This window comes from Vipera ursinii, assembly GCF_947247035.1.
Source record: "Vipera ursinii genome assembly, chromosome: 2".
NCBI classification, from domain to species: Eukaryota; Metazoa; Chordata; class Lepidosauria; order Squamata; family Viperidae; genus Vipera; species Vipera ursinii.
The window spans coordinates 18,024,070-18,046,881 of NC_139513.1; the positions used below are offsets into that span (position 1 = coordinate 18,024,070).

At 44.7% G+C, this 22,812-nt stretch overlaps 2 protein-coding genes across 2 annotated transcripts; both read left to right on the plus strand.

The window, feature by feature from the left end:
* The first annotated feature begins 1,980 nt into the window (after nt 1-1,980).
* LOC310636115 (uncharacterized protein) lies at nt 1,981-11,481 on the plus strand. The gene is made up of 4 exons (XM_083355648.1): nt 1,981-2,045; nt 6,246-6,351; nt 7,217-9,309; nt 9,417-11,481. Exons 2-3 carry the CDS (start codon nt 6,246-6,248, stop codon nt 9,199-9,201), a joined length of 2,091 nt encoding a protein of 696 aa, XP_083211774.1. The 5' UTR covers nt 1,981-2,045; the 3' UTR covers nt 9,202-9,309; nt 9,417-11,481.
* A 664-nt stretch (nt 11,482-12,145) lies between these two features.
* Nucleotides 12,146-18,826, plus strand: LOC310636132 (uncharacterized protein). The gene is made up of 2 exons (XM_083355675.1): nt 12,146-12,205; nt 14,219-18,826. The coding sequence occupies exon 2, from the start codon at nt 14,533-14,535 to the stop codon at nt 15,598-15,600; it is 1,068 nt and encodes a 355-aa protein (XP_083211801.1). The 5' UTR covers nt 12,146-12,205; nt 14,219-14,532; the 3' UTR covers nt 15,601-18,826.
* The last annotated feature ends 3,986 nt before the right edge of the window (nt 18,827-22,812 follow it).

The following is a 22,812-nucleotide window of genomic DNA, read 5'->3' on the forward strand; positions in this document are numbered from 1 at the left end:
GCAAGAGGCCTCACTCCAACCTATAATGACTTAGAGTGACCAAAGAGACACCCAACCTGTAGTGATTCAGAGTGACCAAAGAGACACAGCAAACAGGGAGATAGTTCCCAACTCAGAGGGGTTGGAACTGCTCCGACCTCATCAACAGCTGGATCAGAGTGAGGGACTGACGTCACCTGGGGCCAGTCAAAGGAGGCCACATAACCCAGGGGCGACCACACCTGAAACCCCATCATCTTTTTCACTAGCACCGGGGGAGCATAACCAAAGAAGCATAAGCTCAAAGGACAATATCAAGCCTGTGGGGGGGATCCCCCTAGGCCAGGGGTCGGCAACCTAAAAAAGAAAAAGAGCCACTGGGAACCGGTTCCATCACAAATTAAAAAAAGAGGGAGCCGCGTGCGTGTGTCCATGCACGTGCATGCGCAAAAAGGTTTTTTGCGCATGCGCGGACGCACGCGGCTGCCATTTTTTAAAAAAATGAGATGGAACCGGTTCCCGGTTGCCCGACGGCGACGGCCCGTCTGCGAAGCTGCCGCTTTCGGCAGCTTTGCAGACGGGCCGTGGCAGCTTCCTCAAAGAGCGGCGCCCCTGCCCATTCCGAGAGGTGCGCGTGCACCTCTCCGAACGACCGGAGGTGTGCGCGTACCTCCGCGCGAATGGGCAGCGGTGCCGCTCTTTGGCCATGTTCCTCAATAAAGCAACGTAACTCCTGAACCTGTGTCATCTCTGATTCGTGAACAACATAACAGTTATGCTGCAGCCTGATTCTACAGTTGTTCAATTTTTTTCTCATTAATCTACACTCAGTACCCATAATGACAAAGTGAAAACAGAAGTTTAGAAACTTTAGAAATGTCTGTAAATGTATTGAAAAATATATTTAAAAATTTCTATATTGTGACTTTTATATCCAAATACATTCTCTACACCTTGCCGCTAAATGCAAACTGCTTTGCTTTTAGGAATAAATATTTCATCTGTCCTCACAGCTGTCTGGATCTCATTTTCATTTATTCTTGCACAGAGTGAACCCCAAATTATTCTTCTGACAATATATATTCTGCCTTGGTGGAGCAGTGGGCTAATGCCTCCTTAAGTAACACCAGCTGCCTGCAATTAGTGCAGGTTCAAGTCCCACCAGGCTCAAGGTTGACTCAGCCTTCCATCCTTCCCAGGTAGGTAAAATGAGGACCCAGATTGTTGGGAGCAATAAGCTGACTTTGTAATAATGCTGCTGGGGGGGGGGGGGGGGGCGAAAGGCCTAATAAGCAGGCATATACATAGAATGAAGGCTATTGCTAAGCACATTTGATTTGTGCTTAGATTGTAAGCCGCCCTGAGTCTTCGGAGAAGGGCGGGATATAAATGGGATTAAAATAAAAATAAAATAAAATAAAAAATGTGTGTGTGTGTGTGTGTGTGTGTGTGAAATACATATGTGAATCTATGTCTCATATTTCAAATATATATTTCACACACACATACACATACACGTACACATACATATATATATGTGTGTGTGTGTGTGTGTGAAATATATATTTGAAATATATATATAGTTAGAAGAATAATTTGGGGTTCCAACTACCTGCAAGAATAAAAATTAAGATCCAGACAGCTGTGAGGAAAGATGAAACTTTCATAAACAAACCAAAGATTCTTTGGTAAAAGCAAGGAAGCGGTTATTCGTAATAAAAATGTCTCAAAGCAACGCGCGATCGAAAGATTCCCATTTATTTCACGCACCCCCACGCCCCCCCCCATGCAAACACAGTAGGAGGAGGAGGTGGGGGGCACGTGACCCAAACAACAAAGGGACAACTGTGGGCAAAGGAAGGGCGCGCGGAGCTTCGGTGGCGGCCCGCGAGCATGCTCGGAGCGAAAGAGGTGGCGCGCGCCGCCCTATCGCAATAAGACCCCTCATTTCCCCTCCCCTCCGCTTCCCTTTCTTCTCCCCGCGCCGTTTATTCGCCCAGCCTGGCCTGTCTGCGCCGCCGAATAGCCTCGGCGGAGCGCTGCCAAGGCGAATCCCCGCGAGCGAGGTACGGACTTTTCTCTCTCTCTTTCCCTCCCCCCTCCCACCGCTCCCCCCAAAAAGTCACTTGGCGGGAGATTGACGCTGCTCCGGGATGCCTCGGGGGGAAGCGGCTCCTCCGCCTCCAACTCTTGCCCAGTGCACGAAGCCCCTGCGCCTTCCCTGGGGCTGGGCTGGGGTGGGGTGGGGGTGGACGGGGAAATATCAGTTGCCCCCCTCGCCTTCCAATTTGTAAAATTGCAAAGCAGTTTTAAGCAATTCCGAGGCCGACCTACAAAAAAGTAGTTCGCGTTCCTCGGGGACGATTTATTTTTATTTTTATTTTAATTCCATTTATATCCCGCCCTTCTCCGAAGACTCAGGGCGGCTTACAAGCTTAGCAGTAGCCTTCATTCTATGTCTATGCCTGCTTGTTAGGGCTTTCACACACACACACCCCCAAGCGGCATTATTTACAAAGTCAGCTTAGTTGCCCCCAACAATCTGGGTCCTCATTTTACCTACCTGGGAAGGATGGAAGGCTGAGTCAACCTTGAGCCTGGTGGGATGCGAACCTGCAATAATTGCAGGCAGCTGGTGTTACTTAAGGAGGCATTAGCCCACTGCTCCACCAAGGCGAATGGGGGGGGGGTTGATTTTTGCTTCCTTCTTGCCAGTGCTTTTTTTTTTTTTTTTGCAAAAGACAAGGTTCCATCCAAAAAAAGGTGCCGGAACTGCGTTTTGGCCGTTCTATGAGAAAAAAAAAAAGCCCTGCTTCTTGGTATCTGGGGTTCGGTCCTTTTTTGCTCGTTTGCGTTCTGTTCCCCACGTGGATTTGGGCCAGACTCGCAGGGCTAGGCAATCTTGGCTCTTTTATGACTCCTGCATTTCAACTCCCAGAATTCCTATGCTGGCTCAGGAATTCTGGGAGTTGAAGTGCACGAGTCATCAAAGATCCGAGGTTGCCTACCCCTGGACCAGAGGAGACAAAGCGCCCCCCCCCGAATCTGCACCCCTGACGGTGCGATTTCCCCTGTCTTTCCTCCCTAACCTCTGCAGGGATTTTGGGAAATGGGCAATGTAGTCTCCGAGCAGGTGTCTTGGCTCTCCCGAGGAGTGGACTTCATATCCCATCAGCCCTCTCCTCCTCTTGCATTCCTTATCCGCTTCGTTTGCGCTTGATGATTTGGTTTCAGAAACGCAAATTCGCTTTTATTACTTTGATAGCAAGTCCCGGGTCAGTTTCTCACGTTCTGGAATTAGCAACATCTTGTAAAATCCCAGTTTGCAGGTCTGCAACAAGCGGCATTATAAATCATCTAGATGTTTGCCAGTTCGGTAGATTAATCTTTGATGTCCAGTTAATCAGGGTAGTTGTTTGATTTGCTGTGGAATGCTCTAATTTGTAGAAATTTCCCTTCCCCCCCCCGCCCTAAAACATGGGCCAAAAAATGCAGGTAGTCCTTGTCTTACGATCATAATCTGAACCAGAATTTCTGTCATAAATTAAGATGGTTGTAAACTGAGTATCACGTGACTGGACCTGATTTTATGACTGTTTTTACTGTGGTCATAAAATGCATCACTTCAGTTAGGCAAATTATTTGGTCATTAAACTAATCCAAGTTTGGATGAAAATAGCTAAAAAGTTGCAAATTGCAATCTCTGGATTGCAGGATGTTGCAGCCAATCATAAGCTTGATGCCAAATGTTTGAATTGTGATCACATGACTCACAGGGGGACGGGTTTATAATGGTCATATAAGTGCAAGATTTCTTTTTTTAGTTTTGGGAGACTAGTATAGTACAAGGAAATGTGATTTTGTCAAAGTGTTTTACTAGGCCAAATTTTTAGACAAATGGTCAGATGCCCGTACTTAACTCTATATGCTAGATTTTTTTTCCTCCTGAGCAGGAAAAATGCTACTAAACACAGGTAGTTCTCCACTTACAACTGCAATTGAGACCAACATTTCTGTCGTTAAGCAAGACAGTTGTTAAGTGAGTTTTGTCCCATTTTACAACTTTGCTTGGCACAGTGGATAAATAAATCACTACAGTTGTTAAGTTAGTAACATGGTTGTTAAGTCAATCCGGCTTCCGTATTGACTTTGCTTGTCAGAATGTTACAAAGGGGGGAATCATAATGACCCCCAGGATGCTGCAGTCTTCATAAATATGACCTAGTTGCCAAATGTCAGAGTTTTGATCATGTAACCAAGGGAATGCTGCAACGGTTGTAAGTGTGAAAAACAGTCATACGTCACTTTTCCCAGAGCTGCTATAACTTCAAGAGGTCACTTAATGAACTGCTGTAAGTTGAGGACTACCTGTATTCCCTAGCTATTTGGGCAATTGACCCAACTGCGCATAGACTTTAAATGAACGAGGATGGAATGCTTGCAACGTAGCTACAGAGATTTCATCCTTGCTGAAATAGGAGGTTTCTCTTTCTTATTTCTGTTTATTTTAGTAGATTGCTATCTATAGCACTATTCTAAATACCAGGACTATTGCATTGCTAACTCAGTCTCTAAATGTAGATCTTTGTGCAGCTGAAATGACATCACCCGCGTACAGAAAAGAGCATCATTAAATCTGGAAAAAACCAAGAATCTGAGGGATGGTGGGGAAATGGAGCAATGTGAGCCATATTTAATAGATTAAAAGATTGAGCTCATTTCTCTATGAGAATTACAGAGGCTTTTTTTCCTTTTACATTTATTTTAATAACTTTATGCTGTAGATACTTTATATTGTATTATGAATGCTGTATTGTTATTTCAATTGATTACATCTCACTGAAATAATTAAAAGAAAAGGTGTGCAGTGGAATTACTAAGATACTTCTGGGAGTGATGAAGACATGATTTTTATGTATTCATATTTCACCTTTATTATTTTGATAAATAATTCAAGGTGGCAAACACAGGAATTCAATATCTCCTAGCGGTCGGCCCAAACCCAGCCAGCTTTCATGCCTAAGGTGGGACTAAAACTCACAGTCTCCTGGCTTCTAGCCTGGTGCCTGACTCACTAGACCAGGGATAGGCAACCTTGGCTCTTTTATGACTCGTGGACTTCAACTCCCAGAATTCCTGAACCAGCCACGCTGAGGGAAAAGGGAGAGGTTTCCAAGCTGAGTCATGCTGGCTCAGGAATTCTGGGAGTTGAAGTCCACGAGACATAAAAGAGCCAAGGTTGCCTACCCCTGACCAAACTGGATCTCTGATGATGATGATGATTTATAGCAGTGCTTCCCAGATGTGGGTAAATTACTCAAAGTAAAGGTGACTTTTCTTTGGGTAATGACCCAAACCCATTCCCCATCACAATAGGGATGTTCAAATTGACCTAAAGAATGCCACCTGTGGTTAGCTGTATTGAAAAGTTTCCCAGTTCATTCCTATTGGGACGAAAATTGTTGAAACAGCCCGTTGTAATCCCAAAGATGCTTTTTCCAAAAGTGGTAATTATTGAAATCACACAAAGATCTGTCAACAGTGCTAACATCGGATGTTTTTGCATTGATAAGACTGATAAGCGATTTTGGATAATGAAGTGAGTTTGGGAAGCCCTCATTTACAGCTGTCCCACTCCAAGAAATTCCAGGTGGTTTGCTATGTCCGACATACATTTTAATCCCAGACCTGTGAACAGAGCCGACTTTTCAAAGTCTTGTGAAGTAACTGCAGTTACTTAGAATTCATTCTCCAGTAACCATGGCCTGAACCTGTCAACGCTGCTAACATCGGATGTTTTTGCATTGACCACAGATGGAGATGCAGCCATTTTCTTCTTTTTGCTTTTAGAGTTAGATGATGCTGGGAGTGGGGGAAATGTGCACGAGAGTCTAGCTAGACATAATAATACTGGACCTAGTGTGAGAACCAAGGTTTTTGAAATAAGAGATGATAAGGAATTGGTGAGCTGGAGGGGAAGCCCGTGCTTCAAACTAATTGGGGAATGTGATTTATGACTGTTAACTGGAGGAGGGAATTGTACTTTGATACTATGTGCTCAGGGAAGGGGAACTCAGATTTTGGCTTCGATTATGTTAGTGCCGATGCTATGCTACTCAAATAAAGATTCTTTAAGGTAAACAATGCCTCAAAGTTCTTTGAAGAGTTTCACCTGTCGGAACCATGACAGAATCTTATAAAGGCAAGTGGATCTCAACTTGAGACATGGTTGAAAGATTGAATGGATGGTGCCTTTTGTCTTTCAGATGCCGGTGAATTTCAAAGAAGTTGCAATGTTTTTCCCAGAGGATCAAGGACTATTGTTGGATGTAGATCAAAGGAGTCTCTATGAAAGCAGCATGCAGGAGAATGGTAGGTGATACTACCCACCACTCAAGCAAATGCAGCTGCAAGTGCATTAAGTACTCACACTTAAACATTCCCTCTCCCCCACCCACTGCCGGTTTGCAAAGTCGGAAAAGTTAGGGATTGCTGCTTTAGAACAGGGACTTTCAACCTTTGGCTACAAGATGTGCAGACTTCAACTCCCAGAATTACCCCAGCCAGCATGAGTTGAAGTCCACACATCCTCATGTGGCTGAGGTTCAGGAACATTGAACTATAGCAGCGCCTCCCAACTCTTTTGGACACCAGGGATTGGTTCCGTGGAGAGAGGTTTTTCCACAGACTGGAGGGGGGGGGGGCGTGTAGTTTCACGTGCTGCCTGCATCCCAAGGATGGGGCTTTGCTTGTTTGCGTGGCCCAGTTTCTGGAACCAATGAGCCGAATTTCTGTGGAACTAAAATACAGGATGAAAGTTAGTACTGGCAATAGACGGAATGAAAAAACTATAATATCCAAACTTGGAAAATCAGTGTAACTGTTCTACAAAATGTAAACCACGTGATAAATGTCCTGGGGAACACATCCTGAAATAGGATGATGAGGATGATGTTATCCATTCGGTCGTGTCCAACTCTTGGCGTTTCCATGGGCCAGGTTTCTCCACATCTTCTAATCTTGCACTGCTTCTTTGAGCTTTTCTGTGCTCTGGCTGGTGTCAGCCTGGATGATATTCCTGAAACAGCAATAGCGCTTAGACTTATATACCGCTTCACAGTGCTATAACATTTGCAGAAATCCGTTAGCAAAAAATTCATCCTCCTAAAAGTATTTTCTTTTCCAGTCCACTGAGATCATGTCCGTATCTCAATACTTGTTTGTTTTTGTCTAACAGGTGATGGACAGACACATGAGAAGGAAGGTGTTCTAGGGAAAAACTACGAACACCATCAACAAACCGGGACATCCTCAAACGTGGCCGGCGAAGTGGTTTCCCTGTGTTTTCAGGAAGGAGAGCCAACCGTGAAACATCTCAACCCAGAGAGGCAGCGGCAATACCATTTAGCAAAACGGAAGGGTAGCTCTGCCGCTTATACCCAGGTCCCCCAGACTTCAGGCCAAGGTGCAGCTAAAAAGACCCGGCGCCGATCCAAGATCCCAAGAACCTGTAACGAATGTGGGAAGACGTTCGCTCAGGCCTCTAACCTCTTGGCCCATAAACGGATCCACACCGGCGAGAAGCCCTACAAGTGCATCCACTGCGGGAAAAGCTTCACCGAAAGGTCGAATCGTAACCGGCATCAGAGGACTCATTCTGGAGAAAAGCCCTACAAGTGCCTTGACTGCGGAAAGAGCTTCAGCTTCAGGTCCGACCTCATCCGACATGGGATCACCCACACGGGAGAGAGGCCGTACAAATGCTCGGACTGTGGGAAAAGCTTCAGCCATGCCTCGACCCTCATTCGGCACGAGAACATCCACACGGGGGAGAAACCCTACTCTTGTGCGGAGTGCGGGAAATGCTTCACTCAGAGCTCATCCCTTCTGGCGCATAAACGGCTGCACACTGGAGAGTCGCCGTTCATCTGCCCCGTTTGTGGAGAAAGCTTCAACTGGAAGTCACACCTGGTGACGCACAGGCGGACGCACACTGGGGAAAGGCCGTATAAGTGCGCCAAGTGTGAGAAAAGCTTCATTGAGAAATCCAAACTGAACAGGCATCAGAGGACCCACACGGAGAAGGAACTGTACGAATGTGGGGAGTGCGGGAGAATCTTTAGCATCCGATCCAACCTGCTGAGGCACGAGACCACTCACCGAGGGGTGAAATCCTACAGCTGTTTGAACTGTGGGAAAAGTTTCAACCAGTCATCAAAGCTGATGCGGCATGAAAGGATCCATACAGGAGAGAAGCCCTACTCCTGCTCAGGCTGTGGGAAAAGTTTCAGCCAGACCTCCGAACTCCTGCGCCACGAAAGGATCCACACCGGAGAGAAGCCATACAAATGTTCGGTGTGCGGGAAGTGCTTCAATCGCAAATCACACCTCAGCACTCATGAGGCAACCCACTTAGCTGACCTGCCGTGTGGAGGACTACAAAGCAGGGCACTCTATGATAGCAGCTCACTCTTTATCGCAGGGCTGAGTCCCCACCAGCAGACTCAAGCAGAGGGCCAGGCATATCTAGATGCGGAAAGTGAAAAAGATTACAGCCATAGTTCAATCTTTATAGCAGGGTTGAACCCCAGCAGGCCCACACACATAGGTGACCGGCTGTATGAATGGCCCAACAGTGAAACAAGCTATGGCTGTTGTTCACTCCTGATCACTGGAGTGAATCCACAGGAAGGCATCCAGGCAGAGGAGCCCCTGCTTCAATGTCTGGACAGAGAGACCAGCTATACTCGTAGCCCGTTGTTTAAAAGGATCATGCATGCACGCCAGGTGGTCCTTTCAGGAGGCCGTCCGATGGCCTGCCTGGACCGTGAGAAAAATTATGGTGACCCCTTGCTTTTCCAGAAGGAGGAGAAACTGTTTAAGTGTCTCGAGTGTGGAAAGAGCTTCAACTGGCAGTCTCATTTCACCCGGCACAAAAGAATTCACACGGGAGAAAAACCGTACTGTTGCACGGACTGTGGGAAAAGTTTCAACCGCAGGTCACACCTCATTCGACACGGGAGAACCCACAGTGGACTAAGCCTCTACTCTCAGACTATTGAAGAGTCCTCGGTTCAGGACCTCGTTTTCTTAAACCCGAGTGAATCAAGGCAGGAGAGGACTTTGATTAACACACAGAGTGTTGGGTCTTCCTTTATGCCTCAAACAAGGTTACAGCCTGGAAACCTCACAATCCTGTCCGCTGAAACCTCTCAGGAATAAATCTTGCGAAGGTGCAAGTACAGGATGAAGTATTAAAGAACTCATCCCGAAGAAATGCCGTGCATTGGGCAACTTCGTAGTAGAACATCAGGTCTCTCTAGGCCAGGGGTAAGCAAGCTTGGCTCTTTTATGACTTCGTGGACTTCAACTCCCAGAATTCCTGAGCCAGCTAGGAATTCTGGGAGTTGAAGTCCACGAGTCATAAAAGAGCCAAGGTTGCCTACCCCTGCTTGACTAGGCCCAAATGCCTGTGCAAGGGAACATCGCCTTAGCTCTTACGAATAGTAGATGTGGTAAAACTGTTCCTAGCGTGAGGGGGTCACGTGGATGTTCTTCCATAAAATAATTCCAGATCTCCGTGCTCACTGAAAAGTAGCATGTCAATAAGATAAATTAGCAGTCTCCCGGAGGTGCTTCTTCTATACACTTAAGGGTTGTTGTTTTTTTCATGGATATACAATTCCTGTCTTCCGATCTCATTCATGTTCAGAAGAAGGCTATTAAAATTTTAAATCCAAAGCCAAGAATTCGTGGAAGAATTCGTGCCAAGAAGGTTTGCTCTCTTCACACCTTTGCAAATTCTTCCGGTAGAGCTGAGAGGGGGGAAATTTGGTCTCTCCAGTTGCTGCTTTATTGTCACTTATCATTCACCTCAGGCAGTGAATGTCGAGGATGATGGGGATTAGAGTCCAGCAGGGTCTGGAGTGGTACAGGTGCTCAGTCTCAACTGTTAGTGAAATGGCTGAACCACTCAAGATAATAATGGGTTGTAGAGCTGAATTATAGTATTAGAAAACTCCTTCCATTAAATTAAAAAAAACCTTCCCCCCCCACCTGTGGTTTGTGTTTAGAGAAGCAAGTTCCACTTAGGCTAGTAACTGTTTTCCTGCTTTCTGAAAACTAGATCTTAAAGCCATTTCCACGTGTTCTATATAGCTAGCAAAGGTAGTCTAAAAGAAATTGCATGAACTGGTAAATTTAGATGGTAACATATTAGGATGACAGTGCAAGCAGCCTTCGACTTATGACCGTAATTGAGCCCAGAAGTAAATCAGGCCGGTTTTTAAGCAGGTCACCATGTAGCCCCACCTGACTTTACAACTGTTTTTGCTGCGGTTGTTAAATGAAAGCTGCTGTTGTAAAGCGAATCCTCTGTGTGTGTGTGTGTGTGTGTGTGTGTTTGCTGGAAACCGGAAGTAAAAACTGGTTTCTGACAAAAAATTTAAAAAAGATAAAATGGTAGTCATGTGACCTCTGGGACACTGCAAACAATCATAATTGTGAGCTGGTTGACGAATGCCCAAAATGGGATTGTGTTACTTGATGGTGATTTGTCGGAACTTTGAATCTGGATGATAAGTAGTCTTGGGCAGGTGCATCAGAACTTTGAATGGTTGCTAAGGAACCAGTCATAAATTGAGGATTACCCATAGCCATAGTACCGGTAGTCCTCGACTTACAACTGAGCCCAGAATTTATGTTGCTAAGTGAGAAATTTGTTAAGTGAGTTTTGCCCCCATTTTACGACTTTCGTTGTCACATTTGTTAAGTGGATCACCACAGTTGTTAAATTAGTAGCACGGTTGTCAAGTGAATCTGGGGAATCTTCCCCCTTGACTTTGCTTGTTAGAAAGTCACAAAAGATGGTCACATGACCCTGGGAAACTGCAACCATCATAAATATGAACCAATTGCCAAGCATCCGAATGTAAATAATGTGACCATGGGATGCTGCAACGGTCATAAATGTGAAAAATGGTCATGAGTCATTTCTTTCCATGCCGTTGTAACTTCAAAGGGCCACTAAATGAACTGTGGTAAGTCGAGGACTACCTGTATATGCCAGGAAAACATGGGATCTCTACTTGCAAGAAAACTTATTTATAGCAGAACATATGAAACATGGAAAGCAAGAACCCTCTTCCTAGAAGGAGATGAGAGACAATTGGGACTGGATTTGAAGAAGGGCGAGCTGAAAGTTCTGGAACAACCTTTGCAGTAGTTTGCAATGGCTACTTTTTGAATTAAAATAAAGGTGTTAAATGAATTCTCTGACCCAAAACACTTTTTCCCTCGGTCCATATCACAGCTCTTCAAGAAAATCAGGATGTATTGTATTTCTTTCTTGCATATTACTCCATCTTTTGGAATTTTAACTTTCCTCCCTAATCTTTCAGATTTTACTCAAAAGATGGCCAAGAGCAGTTTAGGCACAACCAATGTTGTGTAGATTTTGTGGGCTGGTCAGTAATAGAAGACATTGTTTCTTAGTTGTGTGGTTTCTCCCTCTCATTGACAATTTTATTAAACTTCTTTCAGATCGATTGCACTAAAAATTGGTTCTGTGTATTATTCCAATAATTTCCATAAATCACACTTCTCCAATTGATGTCAAAATTAATTACGGCAAATTCGGCAGGCTTTGAATATTTCTTATACAAGTGGTCCTCACTGAGCAATTGCCTGCTTAATGACAGTTTGAAGTTAGAACGGCATTGGGGGAAAAAAACAACTTTGTGGCCTGTCTTCAAACTTTACAACCATTGCAAACGTCCTTGCGATCACGCGATTGAGGTTCAGGCGTTTCACAATGGGCAGGCGTTTTGCCACCATTGCAGTGTCGCGCAGAGATGCGATTGCCATTTTGCGCACTTCCCAGCGAATTTGCAAGAGAGTCGATGAAAAAGCCAGCGGTAAAATCGCAAACGGCAGCCACGGTAATATTTCATTTTAAGCAACCGCCGGGGAGTCGCTTAGCAACTGCAACCGGTTATGAAGTCGTTAAGGTCGGACAAGCGTGAGTTTTCAGCCTCGTGTCGCTGGATGGCGCTCTAAAGATCAGCAACACCGACGCCTAGAAAGTCGCCGATATAAGCAGCGGCTTGCTACAGAGGAGTTGGAGAAGGGCAGAGGAACTTCCTCTTCCGCCCCCCCCCCCGTAAGAGGATGGTGTCGTTGGGGGTTCTTCTCCTGCTGTTCGCGGGGTCCAGGCAGCCGCTGGAAGGTGAGTTGTGGGCAGGTCGGAGGAGAAGCCGGGAGCAAGTAGTAGGCCTGCTCGGTTTTTCCTCCGCGGGGTGGAAGCAGCGAAGCAACGAGGCTGAAACATTCTCAGCTTCTACGTTTTCATGCCTTCCCCAAATTTTGTTCTAGTGGTGCTGCATGATTTAAAATTTGTTGTTCAGTTGCTAACTCGTGTCTGGCTCTTCGCATCCCCATGGACTCCATAGCATGCCGGGGTGAGGGGCTGTCTCCCGGAGTCTGTCCAAATTCATGTTCATTGTATCGACTGACTATCTATCTATCTATCTATCTATCTATCTATCTATCTATCTATCTATCTATCTATCTATCTATCTATCTATCTATCTATCTATCTATCATCTATCTGTATCTCTATGTATATCTATCTATCTATCTATCTGTATCTCTATGTATATCTATCTATCTATCTATATCTATCTGTCTGTCTGTATCTCTATGTATCTCTATCTATCTATCTATCTATCTATCTGTATCTTTATGTATCTCTATCTATCTATCTGTATCTATGTATCTCTATCTATCTATCTGTATCTTTATGTATCTCTATCTATCTACCTATCTATCTATCTATCTGTATCTCTATGTATATCTACCTATCTATCTATCTATCTATCTATCTCTATCTCTTTCTATCTATCTATCATCTCATCCTCTCCCGTCCGCTTCTCCCTTTGCCATCCATCTTTCCCAGCATCGGGGTCTTTTCCAAGGAGTCCTCTCTCCTCATTAGGTGGCCAAAGCATTTGAACTTCAGCTTCAATATCTGTCCTTCCAAAGGACAGTCAGGGTTGATTTCCTTTAGGATCGACTGATCCGATCTCCTTGCAGTTCTAGGGAGACTCAAGAATCTTCTCCAGCACCACGATGTGAAAGCATCAATTCTTCAGCACTCCACCTTCCTTATGGCATTTTAAAATTGCTGCCTTCAACTTTCTGCTGGTTGAGAGATTTAAATTTCTGCTTTACCTTGTGCTTTTTTTTAATTTTTAATCGGCAAAACTGGTGCTTTAAATCTTGCAGAGGCTTTGGCCACCTTTTCTTCTGTTAAAAGCCCACCCCCAATTAGACCAAAAAGGCTTGAGTGTACCCACAGTTGGGACATTTGTCAGGTTGAAATGCATATAGATTTTTGACCTGACATCACCCTGTCAACAAAAGTGCGTATAGTCAAGGCTATGGTCTTCCCATTTGCAATGTATGGCTGTGAAAGCTGGACCATAAGAAAGGCTGAGCGCCAAAGAATTGAAGCCTTTGAACTCTGGTGCTGGAGAAGACTCCTGCGAGTCCCTTGGACTGCAAGGCGATCAAACCGGTCAGTCCTAGAGGAGATCAACCCCGACTGCTCTTTAGAAGGCCAGATCCTGAAGCTGAAACTCAAATACTTTGGCCACCTAATGAGAAGGGAGGACTCACTGGAGAAGAGCCTAATGCTGGGAAAGGCTGAGGGCAATAGAAGAAGGGGACGACAGAGAATGAGGTGGCTGGATGGAGTCACTGAAGCAGTAGGCGTGAGCTCTAGATGGACTCCAGAAGATGGTAGAGGACAGGAAGGCCTGGAGGAACATTGTCCATAGGGTTGCGATGGGTTGGACACGACTTCGCAACTAACAACAACAACATATGCACATAGATTTTTGACCTGTGTTATATGCATTCATTTATAGGTGTATCCACCTTTCTCTTTATATGTGTGAATATATTTGTGTTTGTGTAACCTTTGCTCAGCATTTCCAGTTTGATTTGATAACAATTTTTAATGTAAGAATTTGTGATTTGCTGAAGTCCAAAAGAGAATTTCATGACTGAGTGGATATTTGAACCTGGATCTTGCTAGTCTTCTGTGTTTAAAATGAATCACAGTGTTAGAGATTAGATTGACTTTTGATTGTAATACATCATTTGTTCCTTGTTTTCACATGTTGTGCACCCATTTTATATGCAGCCATTAAACTAAATGTTTTATGTGATCTTGCAGACAATGAAGACGCCAAGAAGGGCATTCTGACGAATTGAGAATCACAAGCAGCATTAAAAAACAAAGCAAATCTATCCAGCAATCAAAATGTATTCCATTTCTTCAAGAAAACCACAAAACCTTTCTCCTTCCACAGCAGGTGACAGACAAAAGAGAGAATAACAAGAAGAGAGTTTTGTGCTGGAAATAACTGAGGATGTGAAACTCAAACCATTCTACAAAAGATCAGAGTGGATCGTTTCTAAATTCAGAAAAAGGAGGAAATATCTAGAAATCAGCAGAGAAGGAGTCACTTGTGAAGTCACGTAGGCCACATGATCATGCAAGCTCCGCACTGTGAAGAAACAGAGAGTAGCTTGATTCAAAACAGCATCCAAGAAGGGATCCAAAATATTTTTGACCTCCAGAATCCAGGAATATCATTGGTGGAAAAGCACCACAGGTGTGCATATTGTGGGGAAAAGACAGATTGCAAATCAGAGCTGATTATGCATGAGAGGAACCACACTGAAGAAAAGTTCTCCCAGTGCCCTCAATGTGGCAAAAACTTTACGAAGCATGCTACTCTAGTGATACACAAGAGAAGTCAAATGGCGGAGAAGCTGTACGAGTGTCTGGATTGTGAGAAAGGTTACAGTACTAATTCAAGCCTGTTGATACACCAGAGGACTCACACAGGAGAGAAACTGTATTTTTGTCCGGACTGTGGGAAAAGTTTCACTCGGAATTCCCACCTGGTGATACACCAGAGGACTCACACAGGAGAAAAACCATATGAGTGTCCAGATTGTGGGAAAAGTTTCAGTCAGTATTGCCACCTGGTGATACACCAGAGGACTCACACGGGAGAGAAACCATATAAGTGTCTTGATTGTGGAAAAAGTTTCATTCAGAATTCTGACCTGGTGATACATAAGAGGATTCACACTGGGGAGAAACCATATGTATGTCTGGATTGTGGGAAAAGTTTCAGTCGGAATTCCTACCTGGTGGTACACCATAGGACTCACACAGGGGAGAAACCATATGAGTGCCTGGAATGTGGAAAGGCTTTTAGTCGAAATTCCGAGCTGATGATACACAACAGGACTCACACTGGGGAGAAACCATACGTATGTCTGGATTGTGGGAAAAGTTTCAGTCAGAATTCTCACCTGGTGGTGCACCATAGGACTCACACAGGAGAGAAACCATATGAGTGTCCGGATTGTGGGAAAGGTTTCAGCACTAGGTGTAAACTTATAAATCATGTAGGTTTACACACAGGGGAGAAACCTTTTAAATGCCTAGAGTGTGGACGGTGTTTCACGCATCATTCTTGTCTTACTGCACACAAAAAAATTCATATGAGACAGAAAGTGACTGGTGTAGAGAAGGCTTGAATTTCATTTCTGATCTTCTATTGGAAATGCAGCTGTTTAACTTCTGGCCTGATTGTACTTTAGTCAAAGATGTCTCAGTATTAGATATGAATGAGGAGGGAAAAGAATTGGAAAATGTTAGTTTGATAAGGACTAACTACCTCTATGTGGTTATCAGAAGATGTTACTGTATAGTTACTTTTCAAGAAATAGTACAATTGCTGCAATGAAGTTGTGTTTTTTTCAGTATTGATCATAGAAATGCAACATGCAGCATTTCAGCTTTCTACCTCAATGTCTTCCAAATTGCGAGCCCCAGAATTCCTCAACCAGGTTATCTCTTGGATAAAATATTTTAAAGTATAGTCAACATTTCTAATTGGCCTCTGAAATCTGCTACAGATGCTAAAAATACATTACAAAAAATCACAGCATTCATATTTCCTTAAGAGATAGTGAAACCTCAAATATGACAACAGGAATAAAAGAGGTTAAAGTATGTTCAAAGAAATTCAGTGTTAGGAGAATCCCTGTTCAAATTGTGGCTAGGATGAAGTGCAGAATGTAGAAGATCTGAGGGAAGCATTCAGTGCCCAAAGGCAGGACAAGAAGCACCAGATGGAAACTAATCAAGGAGAGAAGCAACCTAGAACTAAGGAGAAACTTCCTGACAGAACAATTAACCAGTGAAACAACCTGCCTCCAGAAGCAGTGAATGGTCCAACACTGGAAGTTTTTAAGAAGAGACTGGACAGCCACTTGTCTGAAATGGTATTGGGTTTCCTGCCTGAGCAGGGGGTTGGACTAGACCTCCAAGGTCCCAACTTTACTATTATGATTATGACAAAAGCTCTGTAAAGTTTGCCATTTGATGGCTATTAAACATGATGGATACGAACTGTAGGTATATTGAGTTGTGGAGAAAAGGGGTTGTGGTTTTGAACATAGAATAGTCAAGGTTTATTAGCAACTCTTGGCTGTAATATCGTTTGCTTGGAGGGACCTGCTTGTTAGCCTTTAGAGTGATACCGTGCCAGTTTGCTGACATTTTTGCTGCTTCCCCCTGGCTGATCAAGATCTGAGAAAAACAATTGTAGAGTGTTAAATATTTAATATCTAAAACAAATTCTGCAAAATCCATGAGTAGATTTTGACAAAGAAAAAATGGGTAGTGTCAGGATTGCTGCAAACAGTGGGGCAAGGCTAATTCAAAGCTCTCTTCCCAACACATGGGAGATTTTTCAATTTCTTTCACTCACTGTATGTGCTCCATATTCAACCTTATCCTAACTTTTGTCAAAGCCTTCTCCTGCTGTTAATGAAAGATGAATTATAGTTGTGGAAAATGTGGCTTAAACCTCTTGGTCGCTTATAATAGCAATAGCACAGACTTATTTACTGCTTCATGGTGCTTTATAGTCTTTAGTGGTTTACAAAGTCAGCATATTGCCCCCAACAATCTGGCTCCTCATTTTACCGACCCCAGAAGGATGGAGGGCTGAATCATCAGGATTGAACTACTGGCAGTGGGCAAAGTCAGCCTGCAATACAACACCGTAACGACTGCACAACCAGTGTATAATATACAAAAAGCAATTCTAAAGGCAAAATTGGAGAAAAGAAAATCAGCCTTGTTTCCTTAACAATCATGATACTATCTTCATCCCCCTCAAAACAGGTCATGGATAAGGGCAGCAAACTTGGGAGGAAGTATTGAGTTGAAGTGTTTGAAGCATGTGGAACTCAATGAAACATTACAGAAGAAAGCCAAAATCCCCATTTTGGGAGGAAGGAGACAGTGGTTTGATTGAAAAGGCCATTCAGCAGGGAATTGAGCAGATCTTTGATCTTTTTTGAAAATCTAAGAAGGTCCGTGGTGCAGAAGCCCCAAAAATGTTCATATTGTGAGAATAGCCATGAGAGGATCATGAGAGAATCCACACTGGAGGAAAAAAAAATGTGTAGATGCTCTTGAGTGTGGCAAAAGATGCTCTTGAATGTGGCAAAAGGTTTGGTCAAAAACAGCTCCCTGGTGGTTGACTGGTGGTTCTCCCGCCTCCTTCATTTTTTTAGTTTCCGCTTTCCATAAATATTACTTTCACATGTATGCAGTGCTTTTTTTGTAAAAGAAAAAGGTGCCGGAACTCACACATGTCATACAACCCGCCTTGCCTACCCTACAAGGTTCCATCCAAAAAAGGTGCCGGAACTCCGTTCTGAGCGTTCTATGACAAAAAAAGCCCTGCATGTACAGTATGTAAATTGTGGGGCACTTCAGAGCCTACTAACTCCACTCCTGCAAATGGATGATGCTATTCTTTGACTTTTTTTTAAAAAGGGAGAGTAGATGCCCCAAACGTGGAAGGGAACCATCGGGGAGCACAAATTTGGGTTTGGATCAATCCTTTTGAAATTGAAAACTGCTCAATAAAAGTTTTAATGCCAGGCATTTTTTTCCCCTGCACCTGCTCTCAGTTATCAAGCTACTGGGTTAAAGGAACCCCCTTGACACGGCATCCAGGGAAAAGAAAGGATGAACATTCAGGGGAAAATGTTAGGATATGATACATAGAAATCCTACTATGCTGTATTATTCTTCCTATTTTACAACATGCTTTCTGTGGGATTGGAGGGCATGGTGCCCAAAGTTCTCTCCAGCCAAAGCAACCACAAGTTGAAACAGATAGATGACAGATAGATTAGAGAGAGAGGAGGGCTCTCCAGTCTTAAAAAGGGCCCTGCATTTTGGCTGCCTCAGATGGAATTGGGCAGCAGGCAGAGGAAAAAAACACTGGTCTGTCGATCCCGTCTCATTCCCAGTGATTCCATCTGGACCACAGAGTTCTGAAATGAGATCAGCCTTGAGGATCTGGTTACTACTTGCTACCTGTGCATAGAAAAAAAAAATCTCCCTGTTTCCTCTGCACAGAGATGAGCAACGTGGAAGGCAAATGTTGGTCTGGATTTCACTGGGGAACGGAGTTCAAGCCAGGGGTCCCTTTCCACGAAGAGAGAATTCCCAAATAGGAATGTAGGGATGTATGTTGACAATTGCTCAGTAGAAAGAAGGGCAGAAGGCACGGTTGTATGGTTTTTCTTTTTTTGCAATTCCTTTCCTGTTTATATTTCCTATATTTGATTTGTATTTTTGTATACTTAACTACATTTAACAATTTCCAATAAAAAAGAACGTGTGTCAGACAAAGCCTGGCAATATTTCTAGACTTGTGTGTGTAAATGCATAATACGACCCTTTCTGCAACCCTTTGAAATGTTTACCAGTTTATAATAATAAAGTTGGAAGGGGCCTTGAAGATCATCTAGTCCAACCCCCTGCACAGGCAGGAAACCCTAAACCTTTCTTTTCATGTATATAGAAGTAACTTCCTCTTTTTCAGCTCCAACCCCCCCTCCCATTTTCTAGGCTTTTTATGTGTCTCTTGCTTTGACTTTATGGCAGGGGTGTCAAACTCAATTTCATTGAGGGCTGCATCAGCATTGCAGTTGCCCTCAGGGGGCCGGGTGGGTGTGGCCTGGGTGGGCGTGGCCTACTGGGTGGGTGTGGCTAGAGTGTGTATGGCTTACTGGGTGGACGTGGCCAGCTCCACATCATTCGCATCAAGGGTGCCTATGGGGGCCTGGGCAGGAGTGGGACAGATCTGAGGGTCTCTGGCAGGAGGAGGGTCTCTGGGCCAGGGCCAAGGCAGTGGGGGCCGTTCCCTCACTGTTTCCAGGATGGCTTCGCGGGCTGCATTAAACCACTTCGCGGGCCGGATCCGGCCCCCGGGCCTTGTGTTTGACATGTCTGCTTTATGGAGATTTCTGTATAAGCGAACTTACAGTAGCACATGGCATTTAGCAGATTTAAAATCTCCTCCTTCAGGAACAAAGTGGGCTTGCTGGGAACGCCAGCTTCAAGACACTGGATGCAACCCTGGCCAGCCCAAGTGAAGCTGGTTCCCTTGGAGCCTCTGTTGTGCTGGTGATTCTCTGTCTTACATCCTTGGAAGCCACAGGAAATCAGTCATAAAGTTTCAGGATGTAAAGAGGTTTTGATCTCCACTGCCAGCCACTCCTGAAAAGCACAGGAAACTACATCAGCTTTCTGCAAAGAGTTTCCTCCAAGTCTTTTCCCCAAGAAGCATGGGAATAATAAGACTGAAATCTACCTACTTTAGAGAGTGGGAGGGTTCCTCAGAGCAGTTCTTTCTAGTGAAATGTAGACACCTATAATACAGATATAAGGGACGCGGTGGCTCAGTGGGTTAGGACGCTGAGCTTGTTGATCAGAAGGTCAGCAGTTTGGTGCGTCGAATCCCGAGTGCCGCGTAACAGAGTGAGCGCCTGTTACGCATCCCAGCTTCTGCCAACCTAGCAGCTCGAAAGCATGTAAAAATGCAAGTAGGGACCACTACGGTGGGAAGGTAATAGCGTTTGTGCACCTTTGGCGTCTAGTCATGCCAGCCACATGACCACGGAGATGTCCTCGGACAAGCGCTGGCTCTTCGGCTTTGAAACGGAGATGAGCACCAGCCCCTAGAGTCGGAAACGACTAGCGCGCATGTGCGGGGGAAACTTTACCTTTATAATACAGATACAGTGAGGGGAAAAAATATTTCACATACACCCGGTTGATTTTGTACGTTTGCCCACTGACAAAGAAATGATCACTCTAATAAAATTAAAGACTGATTTATAACTTTCTTGAAATGCATTTTTCTGGATTTTTTGTTGTTATTCTGGCTCTCGCTGTTAAACATACCATTACAATTATAGACTGATCATTTCTTTGTCAGTGGGCAAACATACAAAATCAGCAGGGGATCAAATAATTATTTCCCTCACTGTAGGAAGATCATATATACCTCCTATTTACATGTGATTCAGGGGCAATGCCAGTGAACACTTCCGGGTTTGTCCCGCTTTATTATTCTATTAAGAGGAAGCTAACAAGCTCATAATCACTTAGGGATGGATCACACACACAAGAACATAGAATAATAGGGGTGGAAGGGGCTTGAATATGTTGTAGTCTAACCCCTGCCCATGGCTGGAGATTCTAATCCAGGGCTTTTCAACCTTTTCACTCATTGTACCACTTTTAGGATATGGCAACATACAAGTACCACCAGTCGCCTAGTCAAAAACTTGATGACCTCCCCCCCCAAAAAAAGGAAAAAAGTGATGAAGTACAGGTAGTCTTTGAACTTACAACAATTCGCTTAGTGACTGTTTGAAGTTACAATGGCACTGAAAAAAGTTCCCCCCAAGCCACAGCTGAGGAAGACACCTACCTGCCTGGCCAGCGGCGCTCTTCCCCCTGTCCAAGGTTTTCATTGTTGTGAGGATTTCTGTTGAGGATTGGCAGCAGGGGTGGGGTGGGGTGGGTGGGAGTTTGGTTTTTATTCCCCCCCCCAATGGGTGGTTGCAGCAAGTTTTGGTCACTTCACATGACCCTGGGACACTGTGACCATCATAAATATGAATCAGTTGCCAAGCATCTGAATGTAAATCACAAGACCCTGCAGATGCTGCAACATTCCAGCTGATCGGCGCTTCTTCTGTGCTCAGCAGAAGCACCAGGATCAGTGCTGAGCTCCAGCTGATTGGTGCTTCTTCACGGCTCAGCAGAAGCACCAGGATCAGCGCCGAGCTCCAGCTGGAGCCTGGTGCTGATCCTGGCGCTTCCATTGAGCCCTGACAGCCCTGAAGAAGCGCCGATCAGCTGGAAAGCGGCACTGATCCTGGAGCTTCCACTGAGCCCTGACAGCCCTGCAGCTCCAGCCATCTTTTGCTCAGGCTTGTGCGGTGCTGCCACCAGTTCAGCTCATTCTCCTCCCCAGCTACCACTTTTCTAGGATGGTCGCGTACCACCTGCCAGGTGCAAATGTACCACAGATGGTACCCGTACCACTGGTTTAAAAGCCCTGTTCTAATCTATACCATTTCAGTCAAATGGTTGTCCAATCTCTTCTTTAAAACTTCCACTGACGGAGCACCGATAGCTTCTAGAGACAAGGAACTGATTGACAGTTCTCACTGTCAGGAAATTTCTCTGTAGTTCTAGTTTGGATCTTTCTTTAATGATCTTCCACTCATTACTTCTTGTCTTGCCCTCTAGTGCTTGAAAGAATAGGGTGCCCCCCCATCTTTGCAACAGCCACTCAAGTACTGAAAGACTGCTATCATATCACCCCTCGGTCCTTATCTTCATTACACTAGACATACCTAGTTCCCTCAACTGTTCATCGTATGGTTTAGCTTCCATGCCTTTATAATCTTTGTTGCTTTTCTCTGCGCTCTTTCTAGAGTCACAGCATTTTTATTGTACATTTTTCTATTGACCAGAACTGGATACAGTACTCTTAAGTTTGATACAGTACTCTAAGTGTGATCCTGACAGAACAATTAACCAGTGGAACAACCTGCCTCCAGAAGTGGTGAATACTCCAACACTGGAAGTTTTTAAGAAGACACTGGACAGCCATTTGCCTGAAATGGTATAGGGTTTCCTGCCTGAGCAGGGAGTTGGACTAGATGACCTCCAAGGTCCCTTCCACATCATCATCATCATTATCATTATATTATTATTATTATCATTATTGTTATCATCATCATCATCATCATCATCATCATCATCATCTCAAACGTATCCCTTCACGTCACCTTGATTCCATGCCTTTGTTGATGTAACCTAGGGCTGCATTAACTTTGTTGGCAGCTGCAGCACACTTTGTCTTATATTTAAGTAATGGTCTAATAGGGTATCTAGATCTCACAGTTGCTACTGTTGAGCCAGGTACTATGTGCTCTATACCTGTGCCCTTTGGGTTTTTGCCTATGTCTAGGACAGTGGTGATGAACCTATGGCACGCATGCCAGAGGTGGCACCCAGAGCCCTCTCTGTGGGCACGCTCGCCATGCCCCAAAGATGGCAACCGTCCCTCTTCAAGCAGCTGCCCACTAACTTGCCGAGGTCCCACGTGGCTGAATATATCCCGGCACGTCTGGTTTTCCTCCCCCCCCCATCCCATCCCTCCTGGCCTCGCATGCTCTCCTTTTCCTGGACATGATCCCCTGCATCACCTCCTCAACTGTCGGCCCTGCTATCCAACTCAGAGGCGGCTTCTTTGAACTGCTGGCAGCAGGCTGCGGAGCCCCAGAGTGTGCCGGTTGACGGGCCGGCAGGCTGTGGGTGCTGACGGACACCATTGGCCCTCATGCATTCGCTGG

Coding starts and splice junctions, on each gene's coding strand:
- LOC310636132 (XM_083355675.1), top strand. CDS start 14,533: ATGATCATGCAAGCTCCGCACTGTGAAGAAACAGAGAGTAGCTTGATT.
- LOC310636115 (XM_083355648.1), top strand. CDS start 6,246: ATGCCGGTGAATTTCAAAGAAGTTGCAATGTTTTTCCCAGAGGATCAA. Junction 6,352..7,216: donor AAGCAGCATGCAGGAGAATG/GTAGGTGATACT, acceptor TTTGTCTAACAG/GTGATGGACAGACACATGAG.